The 18,837-nt window shown below is 52.7% G+C and overlaps 1 protein-coding gene across 3 annotated transcripts in view; it reads right to left on the reverse strand.

Moving 5' to 3' along the window:
* The window catches only part of ATG16L1 (autophagy related 16 like 1), a 35,023-nt gene extending 17,529 nt beyond the window's left edge, over positions 1 to 17,494 (reverse strand). The window contains exons 1-9 of one of the 3 annotated variants that reach the window (XM_028509503.2): positions 17,203 to 17,494; positions 13,953 to 14,046; positions 10,066 to 10,171; positions 9,072 to 9,145; positions 7,888 to 8,139; positions 3,788 to 3,853; positions 1,316 to 1,402; positions 607 to 663; positions 334 to 381 (exon numbers count right to left, since the gene is read on the reverse strand). In XM_028509503.2, the coding sequence (XP_028365304.1) occupies positions 334 to 381; positions 607 to 663; positions 1,316 to 1,402; positions 3,788 to 3,853; positions 7,888 to 8,139; positions 9,072 to 9,145; positions 10,066 to 10,171; positions 13,953 to 14,046; positions 17,203 to 17,317 (899 nt within the window). In that variant the 5' untranslated portion in view covers positions 17,318 to 17,494. The remainder of the gene's footprint in view (positions 1 to 333; positions 382 to 606; positions 664 to 1,315; positions 1,403 to 3,787; positions 3,854 to 7,887; positions 8,140 to 9,071; positions 9,146 to 10,065; positions 10,172 to 13,952; positions 14,047 to 17,202) is intronic. The other 2 variants (XM_028509504.2, XM_028509505.2) reach the window with 2 other exon arrangements.
* Positions 17,495 to 18,837: the final 1,343 nt, after the last annotated feature.

Here is an 18,837-nt window from a genome sequence, read left to right on the forward strand (position 1 = left end):
AACGGAACTGCCGGCTCGGAAGGAGCCCGCCGGTGGTTTTGTGCAACAGTTTAAGGACGCTCGGTGCCTAGTCACAATCCCCCTCAGCACACACCACGGTCGGGGTGGAGTTGAACGCACGGGAAGAAAGAGCGGAGAGAGCGTGGCTGCTGGACAAAGCGCTCACCCCACCGCCCCGCTCGGAGGCCGGCGGCGCCCCTCGGAACATGCAAAGCGTTTCGGTTAGCACACGGACACGGATGACAGGGGGCAGCGAAGCGGTGATCAGCGTGACTAGCAATGACCCGCACCCGCATGCCGGGGTAGGGTAGTAAGGGTGGGTAATGGCTTCACCTGGCAGCGTCGGAAGAGTGGTGCCCCCCAAGGGGAGACTCGGACAGACTAGCGGTAGAGGGTAAGGCCGAGGTCACCAGGCAGCAAGGGTCAGAGAAAGAAGTTGAGGAGAAAGGAAGAAGCCAAATGAAAAGCTGACATTAAGGCACCTGTCCAGTCCGCACCACTGAAATTCCAGTGTGTGCTTACAGGAATTATAATAAATCACGTACACAGACTCAGGTTTATTTACACACATTACGGACAAGGGAAGGTGAAAGAGATCTAACCTACCCAAAGATATTAGTGATAGAATCCAGAAGGCCTCCAGCAGGCTGCGAGAGTCGCTTACTAAAGAGGAGGGGAGGATAGGTTTAAACCTTAGAAACATTTTTCCCAAATAATCAATCAATAAAAACAGTCCACAAAATCAGGTACCTGAGAACGTTTCCCAATGAGTTCCCAAACCCCTGCCGAGAAGCCCACCGCAGTACAAACCACCAGACGACCATGGGCAGGAAGGAGGAAAACCCAGCCTCGAGGTTTTAAGAGGAAACGAGGTTCCCTAGCATTATTAATTGGCTTCCCTGGAAACCATGTTTTTGACAGCGAAACTGTCTTAACTGGCTGTTAATAACCAGTCCCCATTCTTTCAGCCCTGCTTTACCAAACCGAAAGAACCCCGGAGCCCAAGTAAGATAAACAGGATGACCTAACTAGTCGCCCTGCCTGACAAGGTCTGAACCTCTGTCCACCTCTGGGGAAGCCGCTGGACTTGCCCCGCCTCCCTGCTCAGCTGGCGGCAGCAGGAGGGAGGGCTGCCCGCCTCCCGTTGAGCCGAGTGCAAGACGGGGGCACAAGGAGCCCGCTGGTCTCTGTGCTTGTGCGCGAGGGGCCGCGGGGCCGGGGAGAGGCCCGGGCGCGCCGGGCTGCTCTGTCGGGCCACGACGCGCCGTCAAACCGCGCCCCAGCGCTCCTTTCTCGGCCGGACGGGGCTACTTACGAGGCCGCTCTGCTGATGGCTCGCATGGGAGACGTGTCCTCGGTGTGCTCAGAGGTTTCGTCCACGATGACCTCGATGTCGTCGTCCCTGGAAAGAGGGGCAGGGGGCCGAGTCTTTGACTCTGCTCGGCAGGCACGCCGCGATGGGCCTGCTCTGCAGACGCTGACCCACCTCCTACCCACGCACCACCTGCGCTGTGCCGTGACAGCCGTGGTTAAGGGTTCGCGGGAGGAAAAGGAACTGCCACGCTCTAAACGTCCAACCCGTTCCATCCAAATCCGGAACTGCAGCAGAAAATAACCTTAAAAGGGAGCCTTTGGTCCTTTAAATCACACTTGGAAAGCAATTAAATGACCGTTTATTCTGTCCAAAACCGCCTAACCAGAAGCAAGGTGGAGTCTCTCCATCAGAAGTCCGGTCTGCAGCCGAAGGGCCCTGCCCTCGAACCACTGGACTGTCCTCACCAATACACAGCTCCCGCGAGACGGCGGAGGGGCTCAGAGGACAGGAAGGGGCGGCTACGCAGCACAGGACATGGAGTGGGGGGGAAGGTCCCGGTGAACAAGAAAAGGGGCCGATAACAGCACAAGGAAGTCAACGGCTGCCTTAACAACCATTTTAAATATTATTTTAATAATATAAAAAACAGGAAAGTCTTTTCACACTTTCTGTCAGAATCCGAACACAACCCACTTTGGCTCGGGGTACTTTATAGTTGAGGGGCCCGGTGCTCCTGACGCCTGGGGAGCCCACTGCGTCTCACGTGACGTCACCCAGTCCTCGGAACACAACGCCTCTGCTCTGCTCACCCCACGGGACCCAAAGCACCTCTGGAATGCTCCTTTTGCCCCCTCTTCCTGGAAGGGGGGAGGGCAAGTCATTATTTTGGTCTTAGTGACCTCCTACCAAGTTGCAATCTTCAGAGAGAAGTCAAATAGTAAGATGTCATAACCCAAGGCTGTATCACCTGACTTTTGGATTCGTAAGAACTTGAAAGCAAGATTTTTTTTTCAGGCTTGATTATCTGGATAAAGCAAATATATACTTAGGAACCTGTTGCCGAGCAAGTTAAACCAAGTCAAAGTAAGCTTATTGTCCTGGGCTACTGCTTCTGGGAGTCCACGTAGCCGGGCCCAGCCCGGGCCAGGGCGCGGAGGGCAACAAGGGCTGGCCTGGAGAAAGAGGACGAGGCCGGGCTTCCTTTTCTCCTCGCTGCGGTCTGGGCGGTCACTCGTGCTCCCACAGGGCGAGGACAGACCGGCAGAGAGGGCAGGAGCGGCAAACGTGAGCTGAGCCCATGCACACGCTCTCGGGTAGAACTCTACAGCCATAAAGGTACCGGCACTCCGCAAAGGCCCAGCGCCATGAGCAAACACTGGGGTTGGCACCCGATCATCAACCCTTCAAAGACGGAAGTGCCCTTTCCCCCAGAAACGCCTCTCTCAGGGGCGCACGGAGGCTGAGAACAGGCCCTGGACGCCAGAACCCCTGGGTCTGCACCCCAGCTCGGCCCCGTTCTGCACATTCCACCGGCCGAATCGCTCACACCTCGTCACCTGTTCACGCTGGCAAACGGGAGGCAGGCAAAGGACGCTTTGTACGCTGTTACGTCTAAATCAAATCTCACTTCCAGGTCACGTATTTATCTACTTCACGGTTTCGGGAACAGACGTGTGAAGTTCCCTTTGCACATCTGAGAGTGCAGAAGAAACGCACGCCCGACACCTGAAGCAAAGCTCGGTGTGAGCGCATTCTTGTTTTCTCACCAACAAACACCTGTGTCTGGTAGATGGCTAAGAACGGAATTTAAACCCCTCCCCTCCACCTTTGTGGAGTTAAAAAAACTCTAGTAAAACTATCTAGTTAAAAAAACTAGATCGTAATTCTAATGCCATATTCCAGGCTATATTTCAATAGAAAAGAACACAGCCCGAACTGGAGACAAAAAAAAAATTCAGTCGTCAGAACAGCCACCACCTCAAAACAAAGCTCTGGTTGTCAGGCAGACCCTCCTCCCCACCCCAGGCCGGGAAAAGCTCCAACTGATTCTGTTCCTCTTGTTCCACGGGGCCCCTGCCTTCACTTACGCGTCTAAGGTTTGCCCCAATGTCCCCTTAAAGTCACAGAGCGGGAGAGCAGGAGGAGAGCCAGCCCAGCAGCGCACTGCCCAGCCCCTGCCCTAGCCCCAGCTCCAGCCGGGGCAGAACGCGGTCGGTGCCAACAAGAAAACAGCGGGGCTGTCGGCTGTCAGGGGTGCAGGGAGTCAGAACTCACGCTCGCAGCGCGTGACGAGCGTCAACAGGAATGGCTTTCTGGAAGGTAGTGAGTGTTCTTTAATTTTCTCCCTTAAGCCTGTTACCCTTCCTTTGACAATCTATACAGTGGTTTCATAGAAATTTTTTTAAAAAGCTATTTAAAAAGAGTAAATCACATTAAGAAGGGCACAGTTTTGATTCTCGTGTCTCTACTTACTGCTCCACTGGCAGAGGCTCCTTCGCTGCTTCTGCGAGCTCTTTCTGCAGCCGGGCTTGCCGCCTCCTGTTTAAAAAACACAACAACAAAGCCCATTGTTTATGTTTGCTTGGAGGCAGCACGGGGCTTTGGCTCTTAATCAGCCAGTTCTAAGGACACACCCAAACATTCACTGCATCCAAAATAAGAACTGCCCTAGGCAAAGACACCGAAGCCCCAGACCCACACAGGTAACAGCGGTGAGGATCCCGTCATGAAGGACGTCGGCGGAGCAAAGCCTGGAGGGAGGGCCGCGCTATTAGAGAAGGCAGTGAACCGGCGCGGTGGAGGCCGGCCGGATGGGGCGGAGGGCTTGCACAGGGTGAAAAGGCGCATCAGGTGTATCCAGAGTCAGTCTCGGTTTGCCTTCTGCAGCCCACAGTCCCACACAAACACACCTGGAGCCTGAAGAATAACAGTTAAGATTTACTTGGAATTTATTATGTTTGTGCCTGGCTCAGTCCTATTATTTTACACGTGTTAACTCGTTCAGTCCACGTAACAACGCTCGGAGGCCGAGTGGTGACATTCCCATTTGACAGATGAGGACGTGCAGGTGCAGTGAGTCCTGAGTCACCTGAATGCATGTGACTTCAGCTAGCTGGGGCTGGACCCAGAGGTCTCGGCCGTGGCAGGGTCTGAATGCTGCCAACGGTCATATCCATTTTTATGAAAACCGTTCTTGTCCTCCTTCCCCAGTCCCAAATGCAGGCGCTCCCTACTGTCTCCCCTTGGCCTCCTTCCGGGGTCTCACCCCTGGCCCGGAACTCTAGCACTGCTAGTGAGCTCCGGTCAAGAGTTCTGCTACACACAATGAGATACCACTTCACACCAGTCAGGATGGCCATCATAAACAAAGCAACAAACAACAAGTGTTGGAGAGGTTGTGGAGAAAAGGGGTCCCTAGTGCACTGCTGGTGGGACTGCAGACTGGTACAACCACTATGGAAAGCAGTATGGAACTTCCTCAGAAAACTAGAAATGGATCTGCCTTTTGACCCTGCAATTCCACTACTGGGACTCTATTCTATGAACCCTGAAACACCAATACAAAAGAACCTTTGCACCCCGATGTTCATAGCAACACAATTTACAATAGCTAGGTGCTGGAAGCAACCTAGATGCCCATCAGTAAATGAATGGATCAAAAAACTGTGGTACATTTACACAATGGAACTCTATGCAGCAGAAAGAAAGAAGGAGCTCCTACCCTTTGCAACAACTTGGATGGAGCTGGAAAGCATTATACTGAGTGAAACAAGCCAGGCAGTGAGGGACAAATACCACATGATCTCACCTTGAACAGGAACCTAAACAACAAAACAAAGAAACAAGCAAAATATAACCAGAGACACTGAAATAGAGGGCAGACTGACAGTGACCAGAGCAGAGAGAAGAGGGAATTTCAGCGGGGAATGGGTAGGGTTTACAGGAACAAATATAAAGGACACATGGACAAAAATTAGGGGGGGTGGTAATGGGAGGGAGGTGAGGAAGGATGGGTACGTGGGCTGGGATGGGGGTAAAAAGACAGAAAACTGTACTTGAACAACAATTAAAATTTTTAAAAAAAGAAAGAAAAAGAACTCTGCTACAATTCTCTTTAAGCTTCCAGCAGATGATTAATTCTCAAAATGGGGAAAAGTCCTCCAGGTGACATACCAGAGTCTTGGGAAGGAACAAGATTATTATAGCTTGAAAAAGTATGTTACTATCTTAATCTTACACCTGGAAGATGAAAAGTTACAACACAAGTGACCAAAAGACCAGTTTAACAAGTTGTTTCTAGCCGAAAACACGCCCTAGGAGCTGTCTCCGAGGGAAAGGCAGCATTTTGGAATGGTGTGCGGCGTGTGGGCCACGCTCCTCCGAGGGAAAGGCCCTGGTCTGCAAGGGGCCAAGGGCAGCCCTAAGGTCACGGGGGAGGGAAACACCTGCCCCCGGCCTTCTAGAACAGCCGAAAGTAGGCGGCCTTCCCACTCCTCCAGCTCCGCAGCAGCCGAGGTGCCGGACTGCAGCGCGTGCCGCAGCCTAGTGAGGGAGGCAGGGACAAGGGCACGACCAGCCATCCCAAAGCAGTGCACCACGCCGAACCAGGTAAACCGGAGCTGCTGGAAGGGGAAGGACAGTACACAGGCAAGCAGAGGATGGCACGTCCGTGTGTGCGCACACCCCTGGGAGAACATTCTAGAGGACCACTTCCACCAGAGAGGCTGCACTGTCCCCCCCACGCACGGGGAGGCTGCGGGGCTTCTCCTCAGCAGCCACACACTCCCGCGCCTCCCCCTCCAGCACGCAGGGCAACACCTCAGGCAGCCCCGCAGCCTTGCCCTCCCTCCAGCTGCCTCCGAGCTCCGAGGCCTAGGACAAGCTATTTCACTCCCAGTCAACACCAGACAGGAAGGATATAAAATACTTTTTCGTAGTATGGTAGAAACTGAAAAGGGTTAGAAAATACAGAAAACCAAGAAAGACAAAAGCCCCACTGCATGCAAACATCACCATTGACTGATCTCCCAAGGGACACGCTGCTTCTCCTCACTCACCGCAGTGAATGGCCAGTGACCTCGACACTTGGGAACCAGACTCGTGACCTCCTCAGGACGAAGCCCAGCAAGCAGGGACCCTTTTCAGGCTGCCTCCCAGTCACCCCACTGTCCTCCAGTCTGCACAAGTGGACTGCCCCTCCCCACCCTCCCCCCTGCCTCCCAACAGCCCTGCTGCTGGGTTTACTGACCACGGTCACTCTCCTGACCCGTCCGTCTCAGCGCCCACCATTCATTCCTCACGGGTGCTGTTCGAGATGTCTGTTTTATAGCAGTGTGTCCTGGTTGTTTGTGTTCTTTGACGGTAAAAAATCTAAAAATTTTACCCAGCCCACTCTTTATTTCTGTTCCTTTTAACATTTAGAAAGTCCACCGACACTCGGTTTAGGAACTTTTCACAAAGTAAACAGTGGACGGTCACATTTCTACTTCTACCTTAGGGTTCAGTACGTGATTCGGTAGGGCTAGTGCTGTTACTAAGACTCTCGTTTTCATTCACTCATTCACTGTTTTAGATGAACTGCAATACTCTTTTCAGGTCCTAAACTACTGACGTGGGATTTCAAACCCTGTGCCCTAATCTCTGGAGAAGGCTCATCATTATCAGTTTCTCAGATGACCTTCCTTAGGTTTCCTAGGTGGGGCACCACGGCCGCCCCCACCCTGCCCGTCAGCCCGCACTCGGCACCCTCCCCGGCTGGATGGCCGAAACTTCTCCCCGAGTCCAGCCAGGGGCCCTCCCTTCTCCTCTCCCTGGCTTGGATGGGGATGCACGCAGGACGACGGACCTTCGTCACGCTTGTAGGAGCCTCTCTGGGGGAATTTTCACAAATTTCCCTAAAGAAACGGAATCCTCTGTTACACACACTATTGGCTGTTTTTATGAAAACTTTTTGTTCCCAGTTTAAGGGGGTTTTTCCAGGATCGGGAACTGATTCTGAGCAAAGGGCCATTTCAGGATCTAATAAAGTGGTCACATCGTTTATTTGCTAACAAGATATATTTCATTGCTTTCCCAATAAACCATCTCTTAGTTCCTGGGATAAATCCTAGCAGAACTTCAATGGACTTTTTTAAAAAACGTAAAATGAGTTTGATTTAGGAATTTCACATCTATATTCATGTGAAGTTGTATACTAGCGAAATCGGATTTTTGGTATGGCCTAAATAGTTTTTTACAAAACTTGGAGGGATTTCAATCTCTTTCTAATTCTGGTTTAATATTTCTATTACTCAAAACTTAGCTTTTCTCTTCAAAACACTGGAATAATTCACTGGCAAAATCAGCCTGGGCCAAAGAAAGCCCTTTGGAGACGTAATCCTTTGCTCAGCTGCCAAAGTGTTCTTATAAATACAAATCTCTTTAAATCCACCCTTGCTATTTCTAGTTTCAATAGCGTTTTCTGGCATCCCCCACCCTGTGGCTGGAGCTGCCAGCTTCGCTTCCTTGTTCTCAAAGACCTAGGTGCGACCTCACAGAACAAGGAACCCACACACCGTGGATTCACTTCCCACCTCGAGTCCTTTTCATTCTCCGCATTGAGGCGGTTGGCCTCCTGGGCTTTCTCGGCCATCCACCTGGTGACCAGCTCCTGGTTCTCCTCCGAAGTCTTCCTCAGCTTCTCCTCCAGGGCCGTGAACGTGATCTGCAGGGCGTCGTACTCGTCCTTCAGGGTCTGGTTGGCCCTCTCCAGGTCCTGCAGCTTACTGCGCAGCTCCTGGCACTCCGTCTCCAGGTCCGAGATCGTCTGCAAGCACTCTGCGATTCTGAAAGCAGACACGCAGCAGAGGGATGGCACCACGCAGGAGCCCTGCACCAGGGCCAGAGGACCTGGACCGGTGCTCGAGCGGTACTGGCTCGGGCACCTCAGCCATCACACCAGGCACCGTGCAGGAGACTTCATCTTTATCACGCCTCACTCAGCTTAGCCCAGCCCCAACCCCTGGGACACCCCATTAGGAGAGGAAGCATCTGCAGTCAAGTCTAAGCATCTGCCTCCAGACTATGGAAGCATCTGCGGTCAAGCATCTGCATCCAGACTACGAAGGACTACTACAGCACCTTTCAGAAAAGCAGGGTTTGAAGGAGAGGGAGCCTTTGCTTAATCGAGTGGTCAATGGAGGCTTCCGGGGCTGGAAACCCCATGCATTCCATCAGCTCTACTGTTCACCGAGCGAGAACACCTGAGGAGGCTCTCCACCATTCTAGGCCTCTAGGCACCCCTCTCCGCATATTAAGGGAAAAGACACAGACGAAACTGAGGCTTGATTCCCTGTTTATCTTGTCTGCCAGGCTTCTCCTGCACTGAGAGTAATTCTGCCCACAAACCCATCCCTGTTCTCGAGGGTCACATGCTTGCTATCCTGGCCCCACCTCCACCACAGCCGACACCAGCTGCCACACCCCGTGGCCATGGGGAGAAATGCAAATGCCACAGGGCCACCTGCAAGGGCCAGAGGTACTCCCGAGGAGTATGCTGGGCACCTGGAACACTGAGGGAACTGTCCTTGCCTCCCCCCCCGCCCCGCCCCCAGCTGGCAGAAGAAGACCCCTTGCCATGCATGCCCAAAACGGCACTCGCCGTGAGTCCGACACGGCTGTCACCTGACATCGCCCACCGCCGGCCCTGCTCACAGAGCACAGAAAACAGGGGCGCGACCCCATGACCAGTCCCGAGGGAGACGTTGAATCTACTCACTTTGCTTCATTCACCTGCATCTCCCTGTCCTTCTGCTGCATTTGGTTGTTCAGGTCGATCACCAGCTGCGCCAACTGTGGGCAGGAAGAGCAGGCTCATGAACACGGGCGGCAGGGCCTCGGCTGAAAACTAAGGAACGGCGGACTGTTTCACTTTTAGGGAGGGAAGGGCGCCCGTGGGGTCGGCCCACGGAAGGAAGAGATGAGCTGGGCGGCCGAGAGGAGCCCAAGGGGGTGCTCACGGGCACGCGTGTGATGCGTCCCTGCTGACGGCAGGCTCGGCGGAAGACGAGGGGTCCTGTGGAGGCCAGGTTCCTGCCTACCCCTCCACCCCGGCTACCTTTCTGCACTCTTTAGCTGACAAAATGATCGATTCAGGTGATCTGTAAATTGCATCTTTTCATAATTTGCCATCATAATGTCACCCAGGGTCAACACAGCGCAGGATTTGATTCTTTCTGGAATTTCAGGATTCACTCAAAAGCTTCTCAAAAAATTTATTTCTTTATCGAGGTAACATTGGTTTATAATGTCACAGACATTTCAGGAGTGTGACATTATATATAATTTGACATCTGTGTCTACTAGACCAGAAGTCTAGTTTCCATCTGTCACCACAAGAGCAACCCCTTTACCCCATGCGCCTGCCCCCCAGCCCCTCCTCTCTGGCAGCCCCCACCTGTCACATGCCTCTGCGAGTTCTCTCAGAAGCTTTAGGAAGGGACTAGGAGGGCCTTCAGCGGACCAAGCAGAAAGCTGCTTTTCTTTCAAGTGTCTTTACCCGTCCTTTTCACGCCGCCTTGGGGCGTGACACCGGGCAGTGACCTCATGGCTCGCCCCCTCACTGATGGAGGCCAAGGCCTCACACCTGTCCCGCTGTTTCATTCCCGTGCACAGAGCTGGCGATGCCACATGTAGCCCGGGCGGCTGCCCGCCTGCCCCACCATGAGACCCCCACGGAGCGGACGACAGGCGAAGAGAGAGGCCGTCCTCACCTCCCCACGCTTCTTGTGCAGCTCGGTCAGCTCTTCCTGGTGCTTCATCCTCAGCTGGGCCATCTCCTGGAGCTGGCCGTCGTTCCACGCGCCATCGTGTCCCGGACTGACTCCCCGAACCGGGCAGATGAAGAGAAAGCGCAAAAAAGAGAGGGGGAAACAAATCAGACCCCAAGCTCCCTCAACCAGGCAGTCGAACGATGAACTCCAGAACTTCAACCCTGAACACGGCGACACAGCCGACACGGCGGGCCAGGGTCCCCGGGCGAGCAGAGCGACAAGCCACTGCAAACCTGACGCGGGAAGGAGACCAGCCACCGCCCGACCACCAGGCGTGTTGGGGACGAAGGTTAGGTCACTGTGGGGGAGACGAGCGGGCTGCTCGCGGGTCCAGCACACGAGGGTCAGCGCCGTGCCGGGCACCGCTCCCGGGACAAGGCAGCACAGGCAGAGCTCCTCACCCCTGCAGCTGGCAGTCGGCTGCGGGCAGAGACAACACACAGTCCCACGAAGGCGCGTGGTCAGATGTGCCGGGAAACTAAGCAGGAGCAGAGGGGAACAGAGCGACAGGGGTCCCGTCTACAGTCCTACCACCCTGAACGCACCCGACCTCGTCTGATCTTAGGAGCAGAGCAGGGTCAGGCCTGGGCCGTGCTTGGATGGGAGACAGAGCGACAGGGGCCTGCCCTATGCAGGGCAGTTAAAGAAGGCTTCTCTGAGGTCCGCATGCACGATCAGGGGCTGGGAAGAAATGTCCAGGAAGCCTACTTAAAAAACTACTGGAATCCACTATTTCCAGGCTGAAGAATTTAACTTTAATCTTTTTAGTAAGCAAAGGGATTAAAATACTTAAAAGGGAAGTCAACTGATATAAGTAAAGCTTTTAAAAGAGTTTTTAAAATTTCATTCAATTTGCTGTGGCTGGTGTGACTCAGTGGATTGAGTGCTGGCCTGTGAACCGAAGGTTGCTGGTTCGATTCCCAGTCAGGGCACGTGCCTGGGTTGTGGGAGGGGACCCCGGTGGGGAACACATAGGAGGCAGCCACACACTGATGTTCTCTCCCTCTTCTTCTCCCTCCCTTTCCCTCTGTCTAAAAATAAATAAATAAACTCTTTAAAAGATTTCTCATTAAATGTATTGGGGTGATACTGGTTAATAAAATGATACAGGTTTCAAGTATACAGTTCTATTAAGATTCATTAGGACAAGACAGGCAAGACTTAAGGAGGCAGGAAGGAGAAGGAAACCTAAAGGGCGTCACTTGTGCTAAAAGCCCCTAATCTCAAACCAAGATTTAACACCTGATCAAACTGCAGTTTCGACCTCCTCCAGATCAACCAAGCAGTCTACAAGTTCAGCTAACATCTAAAAAGTGATCTGTCTCAGGGCCTCTCCATTTCCTCCCTCCCCGAAGGAAGAGGCAATCTGCAAGATACAAACTCTTGGGAGGGGCAATAAGCCTTTCTTTTCGGTCGTTAGTAGCGCCGCCGCCCCACCCTTCTTCCCACAAAAACTTCCCGTGCTGTCCAACTCCTCGAAGGCCCTTCCAGTCGCTACAGGGGATGCCCCAGATTCACAGATCAGATCTCACTATATCCAATCAGATCCTCAAATGTGCTCAGCTAAATTTTTTTTAAAGATTTTATTTATTTTTAGAGAGGAAAGGGAGGGAGAAAGAAAGAGAAAGAGAGAGAGAGAGAGAGAAACATCAATGTGCAGTTGCTGGGGGCCATGGCCTGCAACCCAGGCATGTGCCCTGACTGGGAATCGAACCTGCGATGCTTTGGTTTGCAGCCCGAGCTCAATCCACTGAGCTACGCCAGCCAGGGCAGACTTTTTTTTTAACAAGCCCATCAGGCAGCCATCTTCTGTGCACACGTTCATCGCACTAGCAAGCACAGCCTGAAGAGGCACACCCTACTAGACTCAGTTTTCTCTGTACCCCTAACACCAGGCCAGCACCACCAACACCAGGTGCAGAAGCCCGCCGCGGCCACAGTGCAGGAGGGAAAGGACCGAGGACAGACGAAAGGGGGATGGGTGGGGGCGGGGGGGGGGGGGAATGAGGCAGCAGCAAAATAAACGTAAACCAAGGGACAGATGCACAGGGGACTTCGGGCAGAGCCCACAGCCCTGCAGATCTGAGTGTGTGTGGGGAGGGACGTGATCCCCCAGGGAAAAAGGAACCACAGACGACATGTGGAAAATAACAGGAGAGGCCTGATTACGAACACAAGTCACTGGGGGGCGGGGCGGGGGAGGCGCTCCAATGGAATCCTCGCCCCAGTGATATCCAGTAAAAAGAACTGTTTCATATGAACTTACAGAACCTTTCTAAGCAAGTGAGTCTGACTGACAGATAAATACAGGAACATCATCACCAAGAGTCTAACCTGGTAGAAAGAAATTGTTCTGCGTCTTCCACTGAGTGATTCAGACGGGAGGGTGACACGGCGTTCCCTACCCCTGAAACCGACCAGAACACTGGGGCCAGTATCCTCCGTACCGCTGAGGGCCTCGCAGGACCCAGCCGGGCACACCCTGCTGGACGGTCAGCAAGCAAGGACGGACCGGGCTGTCTGTTCCTGTTCCCCGCACCGGTGTGCCAGGAAACCCACCCACCCTTCAGCCCTCCAAGGAACCACGGGGGGGGGGGGGGGGGGGGGGGGGGGGGGCAGAGAGGCAGTTGCACAGCCCGCTCAGCCTCAGGAGTAAAGATGCTGAGCCACACCTAACATTTCTGGGTTTTTTTTAAAGCCCCAAATTATTGTCAACCTTGTTCTTAAAAATGCTAAATGTGAAAATAAGAATGGATTTTAGAGCAGCAATGGTACTGTTTCCATACAAACTATCAAATTTAATGTGCAAACACAAACACGTGGAAAAAGAAGGCAGAAGACCCTAGAATGATTCCATTTATGCTGCTCTGATGAAGAGTGGCTTTCAGGTTTTTTGACTGTGGCCCTCAAATGACCCTTGGGAACACGTCAAACCCCCATCGTGAACACATGTTTAATGAGATAATACTCGCCCTCCTATAAAAATGCAGACCTTTTTCCTAATCATTCTTAAAAAAAAAAAAAAAAACCACACAAGGGTTTTTGGCAACCCGCTAATTTAATTTCACAAGCTACTAAAACGTGTTGAAAAACACTGAACTAAAAAGTATCAAATAGACCTGTTTTGTAGAAGAAGCAACTTGTGGCAATCCTGTGTTAACAAGATCCACGTAAATCTGCTCAAGAATGCTGCCTGGCTGTTTAGAAAATGTGGCCCCGCTGGCTGGAGAGAATCTGGCCGGGTGACCGGCCTTAAGCAATCCCTCTGGATTACAGCATCTTACTAATGCTAGCCCTTTAAGGAGGGGAGGTCCCTACCCTTAAAAAAAAAAAATGGTTTTATTTACTGTCTTTTGCCATGTATAATGTGCACCCACAATTTGGGCCAAAAATTTCAGGGAAAAAAAGAATCTTATGTTTAAATTTTTTAATTCAAATTTTCATTCTATATCTAGATACTTGTTTTTTGTATTATCATATTCCAGGTATTTTTTTTTGCAAACGGATCGCTATTGCTTTCTAGAGTTACGCTTTTAACATATAAGCATAAATACAAGAATTTAAAAGATGTATATAGATACGGAATTAGTACTGCCCATGCGTAAGGCACATCCTTATTTTTCCCTAAAAAATCTGGGCAAGAAGCGCGCACTATACGCAGCAGAATGCGGCATCTGGCTTCCAAGGTTCCCATCTGAAAAGAGCTGCCGGGACTGGAGCGCAGGGGCAGGACCTGGTTTGCTCCCGAGTCAGAGAAGTGACAACTGAACTGAGACTCACGTCGACCAAGGGGGACACACGGATGACACGGGACGGTGTCAGAATACCTTATCTCATGCCGGTTGGGTATGTCCGGCTTCTCCGCCTGCAGCTTCTGGGCCAGCACTGAATGGAGATCCGACTTTTCCAGCAGCTTGTTATCTACCAAGAAAAGGGGGGTGGTGGAAAAATCAGGTTATTTATTATATAACCTCATACACACTTTTTTTACTACTTACTGTCTTATCAAGATTTGGACAAAAAGGAACTCCAGAAGACTGGGTAGGTTTCGCTTTTATCAGGTATCAAAGTACTAAGGACTGTACTTTGTCACCAATTACATCAATTATCCAAAATCCAGGAACACACGCTCTTCAGATGCTGCTTGCCCTCGGCACGGGCAGCCCGGCCAGAGGACCCCACGCACACAATCCTGCGAGAACGTTCTCCCCAGTGAAGGCAACCTACCCCCACAGTTGCTTGTTTCTACCTTGCGAGTGAAAAACAACGCACCGGAACACGAGGGAAGAACAAAACGCTATGCACCGCTCAGCAACACAGGAGAGCTGGGCCTACTGCTACCCTTCGGCAATGGGGTTTCAAACCAGGGCCCTGGGGAAACAGACATGAGTGTCCTGGGGCGGGTGCGGGAGCGTCCACGCATACAAAGGAAGAGAAGAGGGATCCTTTACTGGCCTTCTCCGACAGTGTCACAGGTGAGGATGACGGCCCGGGTGGGAGGACCGACCAGCAGCGCTGTCTGAGAGGTGGCTGGAGACAACGGCTGGGGCCAGCAAAGAGAGGGCAGGATGAGAAATTCAGACCTTTCTTAAGCGGCGATGGTGAGGAGCCAGTGACACGAACAGGTATTTAGTAGCAGGAGGTCAAAGATCCCCTGAGGTCCCTTGCTCAGGCAGCCGCGTGGAAGACGCTGCCGTGGCAGGGAGCGCCTGAGCGGGGGGCTCAAGGGAGAAAACTAGTTCTCTGTCTGGACGTCACAAACGTGACAGGGGCCACAGTGCAGGAGCTCAAAAGAAAAGCCAGGGCTAGAAAGGCCAGGCACACAGGGGACTGGCAAGGTCAGATGTGGGCGGGGTACACCGACCAGAGCCAGAAAGTGACCACAGGGAAACTCGGAGAAGAGCGACATTTGGTGGGGGCTGTTGCAAGCCCTCCGAGTCAGAGACTGCAACTGCTCAAAAACAAAGCTCGGTAGGGCTTGTGCCAGTGACTGTTCACGAAGGAAGAGCCTCTTTCTTCTCTTAGAGTCTTGAGTTGCGCTGCTCCCTCACACCCGAAAGTGGAGTTCGTGGGCAGAAAAAGAACACTCTCCTGATCTACGTTCATCGAAGGAACTAGCTCGGCAGAACAGGGCCGCGCTTCCCACCTGGGACGCTCACCAGCACCAAAGACCTTCCACAGGTCGCACGGGAGCTGGGGGCCCTGTGATCACGTCAGGTCTTTCAAGGATGTGAGGTTTTCCGGAGGCATCCTTCCTCCAAGTTCTCCTCACCAAAGAGACGGGCGGAGGTGGCAGGACCACGCCGCCTGTCCCCTGGCTCCTTTTCATCTTTGTCTTCAGGCTCAGGGGCGGGGCCTGGACGGGAGACCCGGGCTGCCAGACAGTGAGGGGTGACGCAGAAGGCTGGGCTGCGGACCGTCCGCCATCCTTGCTGTCCTGCCCCTCCCAGCCCTTCAGGTGCACCCAGCTCTCCAAAGGTGCATTCCCTCTCCAGGACTGACCTCTCCTGGTATATGACATCCTTGCGCCCCACCACGGTGTCCATTTTAAACTGCAGAAGGACATTCACACTGTGCCGACGTGATTACAGGCACCTTCCACTTACAGACTTGGCTTACGCACATGGCTTCCAAGCACACTCACAGCCTTGATTTTATGGAGCAGGAAGAGCAAGCTTCACCCCCATTTTATAGATGCAACAGCAAACCAGACTCAGAAAGGCCGGTGGAAAAAATGGCCAGCAAGGGGTGGAGTCAGATTTCCAGCTCATTTTGACTTTCAATGTGTATGAGCTTTTAAAGAACATTCAATAAACACCTGATGGCCTGAATTTACTTAACCAAAGAAGGAATCACATTCGAGTAAGAGGGCTGCCTGTGCTTCTGGTAACAAACAGCACCAGTCAGGGGGCCACCATCCCTCTTCCTTCCTGTCTTTGTTAAGAGGATGGGCTCAGCGAGAAGGTGCCATTTCTTGGGGGACCCAGTGAGAAAAGCAAATGCAAGTTAGAAGCCATCAAATTGGGTTCAAATCTAGGCCCCGCCATTAACCTGCAGGACTGCCACCTGAGAGACGCCTCAAGGGTAAAAAGGACAACGGGGCCTGATTCACAGAATTTTCAGGAAGATTAAGTAAAAACAGTACCTGCCAAATGTTCACCGCAGTACTCAAACACAAGAATTACTTGCAGAGCATTAAAAAACATACTGATGCCATGTTCTAGCCCTCTATACTGCTGTTTAGTTGGTCTGGGGTGTGGCCTGGGCTTTGTAATTTTATTTAAAAGCTCCCCCAGGTGACTCTAATGTACAGGTGGGTTTGGGAACCGGCACAATCAGAATTCAACAAAGGGCAACTACTATTACCGTGAACCTCATCAGGCAACACAGCGGGAGGGACGCATCAGACTGACCTCAAGGGCTGGATGAAACCGTGGGACCGAAGTGTGCCCATTTCTCATCTCAAAAGCGTCACCAGTTTGTGTAAAACTGGGAAAACGGGGAGCTAGGAAACGCTCATTAAAACGCATCTAAGGGTGCAAACATTTTAGTGCTCAAATTGCAGCGGGTATGGAAGAAAACCACCTCTTTCGTATCGAAGTTTTCACTAACAGTAAGTGCTATGATGTCCTAACTTCAACGTAAGTGAAGACTCGAAATGTGCAACAGCCACAGAACACCGAAGTGGAATAAGGGCAAGAGGCGTGCAGAATCAAAGGCCAAACATTTCAATGACACTCAGAAGACGATGTTGACCGCGCGAGTTAATGCGAGTCGGCGTCCGTTTCTGGAGCCTGCCTATTTAAGGGCACGAGCACTGGGCGAGCTGCTGGGATTTCCAAACACAAACGTGAACCGTGCCCGCCTACGAAGAGAACACAACTCAGTAAGGGAAACCATGCACGGTCACACCCAAGGGTAGCGTGAAAGAAACAGAACGCTTTATTCTAAACAAAAGGTCCGGGGCTCTGATCGGCGCGCGCCGCCAGGGCCCCGGCCTCCGATGCGCGCTGGCGCCCCACGTGCCTCTGCAGGACCCGTCTGCCCGCCCGCTCCCGGGGCCCGCCCGCCGCTCACACTGCAGGATGATCTCTTCGAATGCCTGCCTCTGCAGCCGGTCCCGGCGCCTCAGCTCCTCGGAGATGTGGCGCTTCCAGCGGGGGAAGTCGGCGGCGCGCAGGGCCGACGACATGATGCACGCTGCCCCGCGCCTCAGCGCCGCCGATCCGAGCGGGGGCTGGCGGCCGTGGCCCGCAGCATGGGGCGACCAGCGGGCGCGGGAAGGCGGGCAGCCGCGCCGCTCACCTACAGCAGCAGGCCGCCCCCGCCGCCATCCGGCACCGTCTTCCGGCTCCTGTCGGAAATGGTTTTGGCCAGAGCCGGAAGACCCGCCTCCCCGCCCCTACGTCTTACGCCACACGCACGCACGTGGTCAGCGCCGGCGCAGGGCGCTGGTTAATGACACCCTCTGGCGGCTGGAACCGCTGCGGGGACAGAGGCGGCCGCTGGGAGGCGTTGGGTCTTCGTGGTGGCTCAGTCGTGGTTGGAAGGGAGACAGGAAAGAGGCCGCATCCGCCTGCCTGCATACATTTCCTTTGCTTCTTAACCGCGTTTTACATTTTCTTTCTTGGTCTGCCTCCCTTTGCTTTATCTCCTTAGTTTACGAGCAGAAGTGGGGGCTGCTCCCCACGTAGTAGATGCGTGACTGTGGACGAGTGACAACCCTCCCAAAGCTTCCAACCTGCAAAATGGGGACTGCAATGATACCTGTCCCACAGGGCTGCCATGGGGATTAAAAGAAGTGACCTATAGAATGCGATTAGCACTGTGCCTGGCACATGGCAAGCCTCACTCGACCTAGACACTCAATATCCTTTCACGGCCTGCGCACTGTCTGGCTGCTTCAGCGAGAGCATCCCCGCACCCCAGACCCTGGAAACAGGATTTTTTTTTTTACAATGAAGAAAGGAAATGCAAAGAACAGTTCGAGAAGGTGTGAATCAATTGGTTACGTTAATCATCATGGCCTAATGGTCAATGGGTCCTTAGAAAGTAATCTAAAGGTCAAGATACAAACAGGACTTTGAAAGAGGACAAGGCCAGTTTGCCAGATGTTGAAACGTGAGATGGAAGACGCAGGCTGTGGAGGAAGTGGCGTCTGTTAGCTCCTAGCAGGGAACACCTCAGTCTGTCCTAGAATCATCTGAACCTCACCCCAAGGTAGTGACCTCAGTACATGGAAATAGAACTGGGCACAGCAGGAGGCCAGAGGAGAGGGAAGGACTGTCAGACACTGGCTGCGTTTCCAGTGTGTCTCCAGTCCAGAGGAAGACCCTTCAGCCACAGATAAGACGGCCTTTCCTCTTCCAAGGAGCCCAAGAGTAGGACAAGTCAGGCTTCTAGAGCTGTTGGAAAGGATACTTTGTTGGCAGCTAGTACTGAGTGATCTGAACTTGAGGGAAGGACTGTGGGGATCAGAAAGAAACAGGACTTCCTCACACGCCAGAGAAAATGAAGCAGGTTGTGTAGGTCTGAATGTGAGAGTCATACCAACCTCGAAAGCCCAGAGCATCCCATAGCATCAGATCTTGACAGTTGAACTTGCTAATTTTCCAGACACGATGATGATGAAAATATGTTAATAAATTTGCAGAACCAGCAATTGCATTTGCAGAAACTGATGCCAAGAATTATTTGGACTAATGTCCATGC

Source organism: Phyllostomus discolor, chromosome 4, assembly GCF_004126475.2.
Source record: "Phyllostomus discolor isolate MPI-MPIP mPhyDis1 chromosome 4, mPhyDis1.pri.v3, whole genome shotgun sequence".
Classification (NCBI taxonomy): Eukaryota; Metazoa; Chordata; class Mammalia; order Chiroptera; family Phyllostomidae; genus Phyllostomus; species Phyllostomus discolor.